A 9,296-nucleotide genomic window follows, 5' to 3' on the forward strand; every position below is an offset into this window, starting at 1 on the left:
ACTTTATTACTGTTCGCACGAAGCTTTTTTAGAAAAGGCAATAGTACATGCAACCGGTATGCAAATCTTTTCTTTAGCATTGGTTAATATCATGTGTTCTCGCGAATACACTGATTGTCTGATTGGTTGTTATCCTCAGCAAGAGTAGCTGCTAGCTGAACAGCTTTGCACGTACGCCACGTATACACAGGCCCAAAGTTCCTCTTTGCCGCATCAGGGAGTTGTTTATCTCATTCTTGTAATCCCAAATTTCTCACGGGTATCGCTCTGCAGTTATCCTTGGTTTGTAACTTTTAGTCTATCGACCGTTAGGCTGAATTGTTCACATGCCTGTTTTCCATGAGAAAGTGCTTCAATATTCCAACAAGTCTAAATCTGTCCTCTTCTAGTTTAAAACTATACACCCTTGTCCTATCGCAACAGGCCCTGTGAAGAAGTTTGTTCCCGTTCACATGGAAGGGTTTTCCTCTGGTCTGGCAGCAGGTCAGCTTCAGGGAGTATGAATATTTGTCTTGGGCAAACAAGCTCTGTAGGGATTTGCTTTTTGCTTTGTTAGTGCCATGGGTGTATGAGGAAGTACTGTTAGTCAACTTTGTTTCGAAAGTTTGTCAAGCTATATCGATAGTGAGTGGCTGGGCAGCAAAAGAGGGTAGGGATGTATTTCTTTCCATTGACTGTAGCAGACTTTGGTTCCCTTCGATGCCGTGATATTTTGGGTTAGCCCTTGGTTTGAAACCTCCAAAGCTGAGTGAGAAGCTGTAGATGTGTGAGGAACGGGTATCATAGAATCATAGAATAACCAGGTTGGAAGAGACCCACCACATCATCGAGTCCAACCATTCCTATCAAACACTAAACCATGCCCCTCAGCACCTCGTCCACCTGTGCCTTAAACGCCTCCAGGGAAGGTGAATCAACCACCTCCCTGGGTAGCCTGTTCCAGTGCCCAATGACCCTTTCTTATGATTCCATTGCTTGTGGTTTGTATTTTGTTTTGCTTTATTTTTTTTTAAAATTGTTTGCTGCTTCAAAGTGTTGGCTTTTTGTAAGAGCTCTTCAGAGAAGAAGTCGATAGGTTGTAAAAGCCCATTGATGCTTTGCATCTCTGCAGTAGTGATTACTCAGGGAGGCCATACATGTTCCTTGCAGAACTGAAAATATTGAGACACAAATGGGGAGGGAAAGGAGAGCTAGCCTTGTTTTTGCCTCTTCCTCTTTCTTCCAAGTCATAGTGAGTTATGAGGCACCTTGATTTCTGTGTTGGGTTTCTGCTTTGATTGTTAAAGAAAGAACTCTGACTTGTGTTCATGCTTGAATTTCTCCATGGGAATGGAAGAAGTATGAAATAATGGTAGCGATCATTTATAAAAAATCTATCAAAATGTATGTAATCTGTATATATCTTTTTTTTTTTTCTTTTAATAGGTACAGGAATTCTCTTCCGGTTTCTGGACTGGTTCACAGCTTGCATGCTGGGATAAAACTGAAAGACCCTGGTCCTTATTTCCCAAACTCTCAATTTACCTAAGGGATGAAAACTCCAGTAGGTCGTTCCGGATCTCTATCCTACCACAGGTCTCAACTTTCTTTGTTTATTCAGTTGTGAATTTTTTCTTTTACTATTGAAGAGCACATGTTATTAAAAAATAGAAGCTATTTTTAGCAGTAATATAGAACTGGGTTATTGCATGCAAGGGAAATCTTTTAAGTGATTTTTTTTTTTTTATATCAGATTTTAAATAGGGAAGACAAAAAAATGGTCAAACCTAAAACCAAAAAAAGAAAAACACAGTTTCCTTCTGAGTGCGGTCCTTGTAGTTGGGAATTATTTTTTCAAATTGTCAGGAAAAGTTCGCAACTTTTTGGTTTAGTCACATTAGATGTCAATACAGAATGTCTCTGCTCATTTTGATCATCTTGTTTTGAGAAGCAAATTGACTTGTTTTTCATGGCATTCTGAGTTGGAGCACTTCTTTTGAATATGACAGTCTTGGCAATGAGCCTATGCGATCTATTCACTAGTTGCTGTAACTTGGTTGGTTTAGCTTTTATTAATATTCCATTCCAGCTTTTAGAATATAATGTGAACTTCTGTTTTTCCTCTCTGGCTCCCCTGCCCATTATAAGTTGCAATACAGGCTAGTATCCTCTACATTACTAACATAGTCTATTACCTTAGGGGATGGTCAGGAGCAAAGGGGAGAGTGAACCTTTTAAATACATTTTAACTTGAAATATAGTAAAGCTGTATGATAAGCTTTTTCTGTATTGATCATGTAGCTTGGCAATCTTTCATCTTCCCTGAGGAGACAACGGACAAAATGTGACTTGCATTTTTTAATCTAGAGTCTTGAAGCAGACACTAAATGCTCTCTGAATCAATTCCATCCTGGTATTTTTTTTAACAATAAAATTATTCTCTAATTTGAGTTCATATCGCAAGTTCTTTTTCAACTGTTCTTTCTTTATGGAAAATATAGTAAAGTGTGGCTCTGATGAATTTGCTGTTGACCTTCACATAGTGACTGACAGTGTTCAAATTTTAGTTTAGAATAAAAAAGCTCTACCTCTTACCTCCATGTAAGCTTTGGCTAGTTTTAAATCATGTAAAGAAATCTGGTTTTCCCTATTCACTCTCTATTTCCAGTGGAGTTTGAGTGCTCAAATGTGAAAATCTAGAGGTCTGAACTTTTATGTACTGCGTGGTGTTGCTTCTTACACTCTGGCTTTTTTTTTTTTTTTTTTAATAGCTTTATATTCAACCCATCCTTGGCATAGGAGAGAATTTACAGTGCTACCGATTCGGCATCTCGTCCTCCTCAAATGCTCTAGTAATTGGTGCTACAGTTATGGAAGGCTTCTATGTAATATTTGACAGAGCCCAGAGGAGAGTGGGCTTTGCAGTGAGTCCATGTGCAGGTAAGAGAAATGTTATTAAGGGTTTGGTAGGTGAAGAAAGACATGCTACTCTGAGAAACATCTTTGCTGTTTATCTCATGGGGAAAAGCATGGTTATTCACGAAGTGTGAAGGGTATATTTTTGAGCAATCCCAAGCTATTCAGATTTTAAGGGGAGGGGAAAATAAAAAAAGCACTGAATTGCACACAACAGTATTTTGGCATGAAGTATATCAGCCTCAGCTCTGGATATCTTTGCTGAGTTCTTCCCTCTGAGAGAAGATCTTCTTTCTGAGACATCTGTCTGTATGTGCAGTTTCCTCAACACTTACGTAAGGCTCATTGCTGGTTTTAATGCAGCTTCATTTTTGTGTAGATCCTGTTCTAATTTATGGGTAGATGGGTTCTTCAACTAACTTTTGCAATATGCAGTGAAATACCTAACTTTCACTTCTCTTAATGTAAATTGAGCCTTTTCAGCCTCTCAGAAATACTCAAAGAAAGAGACAAGATGAAAATATGACACAAATTAAGACTTGTGGTGTTTGTTTTGGTTCTAAACAAATAGTTTTCTCAGTGCAAGTAGAAAGCCATCTATTTTTTGAATTAGCTGCTGAGGAAATGTGAAAAACCTCATAAGTTTTGGCCCATTTGACTGTGCTGGTTAGCTTTCTTACTTTTTCACTATTACTCTTACCTAACCATGGGTAGCTAAACCCAAAAGTTTTGGTATTGCTTTGACACCACAAGAGCACATTAGTGGGAGAGGACACAAGTCTCCGTCCCAAAGAGAAGTAGTCTGTGCTCGGAAAAACATTGAGATCATCTGAGATTTGCATGAGAATAGGACTGTGATTGACAGTGCTTCTCCTGTCCCCAATATTTATGTTAGAGAGGGTAAGGGCAGTAAGTACTTGAGTGCTTAATGCAACCAGTTAATTGAGGGGGGAAAAAAAGAGAGATACTACCAAGCTGAGTTGCAGCTCCAGGGCATTTTAAAAGCCTGGCTTTTTTTAATCTCTCCATTGTTAATGGGTTCAAAATTGTCCTCTTTGAGCTTGCTACAAAAGAAAATATGGATATTGATGTGGGTTGTTTAATGAAGACTTTTATAAGGTAACATGCAGTGAAGAAAGACACATTTTGAATGCATCTAGAAGGAGAGCATAACTAGACAAGTACTGCAGATCAGGTTTTCCTGCCTTCATTCTTCCTTGTGCTCCCTGACTGCAATATTAGTAAGTGTAGAGCTGCCTCCTGACCCTGCCATGGTGCAGCCAATAATGGAGAAGGAACGGGGCATTTTGACAGAACACATTGACTGGCATGTTGTCAGCAGGGAGTGCAAGCCAGCTGGTATTCATAACAACTGCTTTGACAGCACATCTTCGTTTAGAAAAAGAATTGGGGAACCATAATAACACCTTAGTGTTAATATTGCTACATAGAAGCATAGAGTTTAGCTACTTCATGTAGTTCTGCCAACCTCATCTAGAGAGGAAGAACTAAGTTTGCTGAATAGAAATGAAATCTCAATTTACATGAGTTTGGGCACATGATGTTGCCCAGCTGGTGCTAGAAGGCACTTCTTTGTTTCTTTGTCCATGTTTCATGAATATGTCTAACCTAGTATCATGGGAATTTAGCTTCTTGAGAAATCAGGTGACACAAGCCACTGACTGAGGCAAGATATACTGATTTGTTAGACTCCACTCACATAGGGCAGATGACATTTTGCTGGATGTGCCAGTTATTCTGAATTCAGTTCTTCACAGCTTGTGGTTTCCATATTTAACACTACTTTCATCAGAAAACCACAACTGTGAGTGGTTAGCAGTCAGTGCAGCATGAGGGATTAAGCTGCCTAACTGGCTTCCTGTGGAGGCCAGCCATGTCCTCCATAGCAACTATACTAATGAAATTTATTTGAAGCTTTGTAGTCTGTTCGTGGGCATAAATTAAATTGAATTACTGGTAGCATAAATCTTCAGAAACAGAGAAATATGAGAGAATAAGTGGTGTGGCTTTGCAGTGACCTATGCTTTCATGTTTACAATAGATAGTTAATGCTAAATTTAAGCCCATGTTTTATAAGAAGTTAAACGAGTATATGCTGAATACAAAAATGGTGGGATCAGGACTGAAAGTCTTGACTCGATTGAACTTCCAAGCTTCTGTTGAGACTTTAGCTAGAGGTGAGAACTGGCTTATCCCACAATACTCCTTGCACCATTTTCATTCTCCAGGAGGCACTGAGAGTGGGGAGAGTTAGAGAGATGTTTGCAGGAAGCTATTCCATTGTAGCAGGGAAAGAAATTTGCTTTTTCATCAATACATGAAACCCTTTAAGACTTATTTTGCCTATTATGAATTTCAAATTGTTTCAAGTTGCCTGTTGATAATTTCAGGGCTAATCTACTATTTACAGGACAATTAGGAAAGGGTTTGTGTCAGGTCCCTTCTTGAGACAAGATGTTCAGATCAACTAGTTAGTGAAACAACTCGGCATTGAGCAGAATTATACCCCTAGCATTTCTGTAGCAAGTGAGATCATTCAAGCAAATTTGGTTATTTTTAGGCAACAAATGCACCAAGCACTGTAATCATAAATTACTTTAATTATTGTACTCAAGTGAAATAATGAGTACTTAGGGACTGTTTATTTTCAAAGCCATCTCCATGGTGGGAAACTGTGCTGCTTTCTCCTGCCCCCCTCCCCCCACTTCTTAGGAATTTATTATTTTGAAGTTGTTATACCTTGCATTCCACAGTATTAGATACAGTTTAGTTTGGTTTTGCTGCAGGTCTTCATAGAGGTGGATGAAATGGTGATAGGGTGAGATGTCAAAAAAAAAAAAAATTGCGTGTTAGACGAAGTGCAATAGTGGGGTGCTGAACAAAACTGTCTTGTGACACAGACCTTCTAGGTAGGCTTTTACAAGCCTGTCCACTACTGTGCAACTCCCTTACCATATATATGTGACAGTAGTGTCTTGGTAAAGATACACTGACGATACAGGGTACATGAGCCATTTTACTACCATCTGATGAGTTGAGAGAGTATGTGTTTGGTATTCACCAGTGTTCAGGTGTTTGTGTGTGCCTCCTCAGGTTTCACACAGTCCACTCTGACAGTATATTGCTGCTCAAGGAGTCTTCTCACACTTGTAACTGGAGAAGGAGTTGGTTCACTTGAGTTATCTTACAGAAAATTCCTTGTTTGGGCATTTTGTTTATGACAGGTTGGTTTTCCATCAGATCATTGAGTTGCTCCGACTCTCCTTGCAGCCTACCAGCCATTAGCACTGTATAAAAGAGGCAGAGAGGGACAGGAGTGAGGGCAAGCAGGACTGTCTCTACAGCAGCCCACAATGAAGTTGAATTAAGTCTAATGAGACTTAAACCTTAAGATAATATGAGGTGTTGGGAGTCCAGGGTCTGAATACCAGCCAAAATCTCTCCTAATAAATTGCAGATAAAGCAGCCCACCTAATCTGCAGTTGTTTCTCCACAAAGAACCTTAAAGGCCACCTTCCTCCCTTTACAAAACCCAGGCTCCTTTCTTCCTTCCAAAGGGTATTTATTATATGCTAACCTCTTTAAACAGGCTTTCAGGAGTCATGTCTAGGGTGTGTGTAAATAAGAGATACTCTTTTCAGTAGGCAGGATCATTTATAATTCACCAAGAGTGTATCTGTTGTAAAAGGAACAAGAAATAAGGCAGGAAGGTTAAAACTGCGGTCTTTATAAGAATTACAGATGTGTCTTGAAGTATCTAACTAGAGAAGTGAATTACAAGTGTTCAGAAAACTTGTTAAAATACAGAAGCAGTACTAACTGCAGGCTCCTAGTTGCCCCAAGCAAGCTGAAAGATATCCATCCTTCCTGGCCAGGGACCTGCAGATACAAAATGCTCTGAATATTTTGTTGCCCTAGGCAACTCGCTTGCTCTGTCTTTACAAATGTACACAGCCCTGTCCACGACTCAGGGGAACTTTGCTGCGCTTGCCACGGTTACTGTGGCAACCATGGGCAGCATAACCCTTTTTAGCAAATACTGTTTTAACAAGTAGGGGTTTGTGATGATAATGAAACAAGTTACACAGTCTATGATGTTACCCAGATAGATGGTTGCTCCAAAGGGAGCTGCCGAGACACCCCTTCATGCTTCTTACCTTAGGTTTGTCACCTCCATTTTTCAAGCTTCTTGGTTAGGTTTTCCCTCCCTGCCCAACAGCGCTGCTCCTTCAGGTCCCATGTCCTGACTCTGACTCTCCTCTCCACCGTTCCTCTGTTCTGAAAAGTTATCACCCAGCTTTCCTGCCTCAACTCCCGTTCCTTCTGAATTTTTACTTCCACTCACAAGGGTATCTCTGCTGCTTTCCATCCTGTACCTTGTGTTTAAGATACAGTCCTTTAAAGTATCTGTGAAACTAATGAACCTGCATGCAGCTCCCAAAGAACAGCAAACAGATGTTAAGAATCATCTGAGGTCTTCTTCCAGGTGTTGCAAATGCCAGAAAACAAACAAACAAACAAAAACCCTAAAAACCTGCCTAGGCCCCAACTTACTTCAGGTGTCGTAGGAATTTTAAGCTTTGTTATGTGACATTTCTGAAGTGTTAGCCCGGACAGAAAGATTATCCAGTGGCTTGGACTTTAACTTGGGCTGTAGGAGACCTGATTTGAATGTCTGTTCTCCATTGACAGCTGTGTAGCTGTGGGAGTGCCATGGTCCCTTATGATTCAGAGTCCCATTTTATAAATGTGCAATACTAGCGTTTTTATTGCAATCAGAAATACAATAAAACATGACTATGCCGAGATGTATGATGATGGAGGGAAAGGGATGTGTAGGTATTTAGGCTAGATCTTTTGTTGTTTGCTTTTAAATGGACCTAATGTTTTCCTTTTTGTAATTTCTCAGAAGTTGATGGCTCTCCAGTGTCTGAGATTGAAGGCCCTTTCACAACAGCAGATGTTGCAAGCAACTGTGTTTCTAGTGTTTCTTTCCAGGAGTTGTGGATTGCCTCCTATGCTCTCATGAGCCTGTGTGGAGTTATCCTCCTTGTACTGATCATCCGGCCATTTATTCCATCACGGTGTCAGCATCCCTACACTGACAACGATGTGGTCAATGATGAATCCTCCTTAGTGCGTCATCGATGGAAATGAAACTTGATCATGAAACCTGGGACCTAAACAGAATTAAGAACAAAGTACTTTGCCAACGGGAAGAAGCCAATGCCTCAGTCCTTTCCACAATTCATTACAAATTGCTGTTGAAATCCCACCAAATATCCTTCATCAGAACTTTTTCAGCTTTACTGATTCTGAACCAAAGCACTGTTAACCACCTCTTAAGTGCTACGGTACTGGATTTGCTACTGCAGTACAATGAGCCTTTATATTCTCAGTAGTACTTTCTTTTTTAAAATAAAAAGGACAAAAAAGAGAAAAAAACACACCATGATGTTCTTCCACTGTTTGAACAAAATCGTCCATCCCTCTTTCACAAAAAAAGGACCTGTCAGTATTTTCTAACTAATCAAGCCCTGACTGTAGAAAAAAAAAAAAAGAAAAAACTTAATAATCTTTCTTATTAATTGCATTAAATGAATACTGCTTTCTGTTTACATCAATTCATTTTGAAACTGTGCTTATGATGTGGGGGGAGGGAGAAAGGTCAGGCTTAAGCAGCAGAGAAAAGAAAGTGATGTCAAGAAGAGATGTTGGTTTGTGCTTTTGTTTCCTCAAAATCACTGCTGCCACGTGAAAGGGTTGCCTTTCCTGAGTGTTTTTACAACATAGTTTGAGGAGGTGAAAATGGGGAAACTAACTTGTTCAGCCTTAGTGTGAAACAAGACTACCTCTCTTAATTTACAAAGATGTTACCACTGATAAGCATGTGGTTTAGAACTGGTCTTGAAGCACAAGATGCACTATACTACCAAATGCCACACCTTGGCTTCTAAGTAGTGGTTTTTATAAAAACTAATACTTTGTGACTTTACACCTTGGTGCACAAAAAAAAAAAAAAAAGGCCTTTCAGGTTTCCCCTGGATATGGGGGTTTGGAGGGTTTTTTTGAGCTAAGGATGACTGATACTTAGAAAAGGCTGGTCTGCATATATATGGAATCATAGAATCATAGAATAACCAGGTTGGATCCCACCGGATCATCGAGACAGATGATAAAACTAAGGTCTGTGTTCTGCCATGTCTTTTGGGATTTTTAGTGAGCATGTAAGAAAAACAACAAAATAAGACAATTTTTTTTTTTTTTGGCCGAGCTCAGCAACATAGAAGTTCAAGGCAAAAGTATGTCTTCACGGACAGATTGTGAAGTCAAAGTCTTAATGATGGCTTGTTTTTCAACTTGAGCAGGCAGTTAGATGT

General features: G+C 39.6%; 1 protein-coding gene across 1 annotated transcript in view; it reads left to right on the top strand.

Annotated features, from left to right (window-relative positions):
• The window catches only part of BACE2 (beta-secretase 2), a 48,907-nt gene extending 39,961 nt beyond the window's left edge, over positions 1-8,946 (top strand). The window contains exons 7-9 of the mRNA XM_069872227.1: positions 1,426-1,575; positions 2,751-2,919; positions 7,826-8,946. Coding sequence (XP_069728328.1) covers positions 1,426-1,575; positions 2,751-2,919; positions 7,826-8,073 — 567 coding nt within the window. The 3' untranslated portion in view covers positions 8,074-8,946. The remainder of the gene's footprint in view (positions 1-1,425; positions 1,576-2,750; positions 2,920-7,825) is intronic.
• The last annotated feature ends 350 nt before the right edge of the window (positions 8,947-9,296 follow it).

Source organism: Phaenicophaeus curvirostris, chromosome 1, assembly GCF_032191515.1.
Source record: "Phaenicophaeus curvirostris isolate KB17595 chromosome 1, BPBGC_Pcur_1.0, whole genome shotgun sequence".
Classification (NCBI taxonomy): domain Eukaryota; kingdom Metazoa; phylum Chordata; class Aves; order Cuculiformes; family Cuculidae; genus Phaenicophaeus; species Phaenicophaeus curvirostris.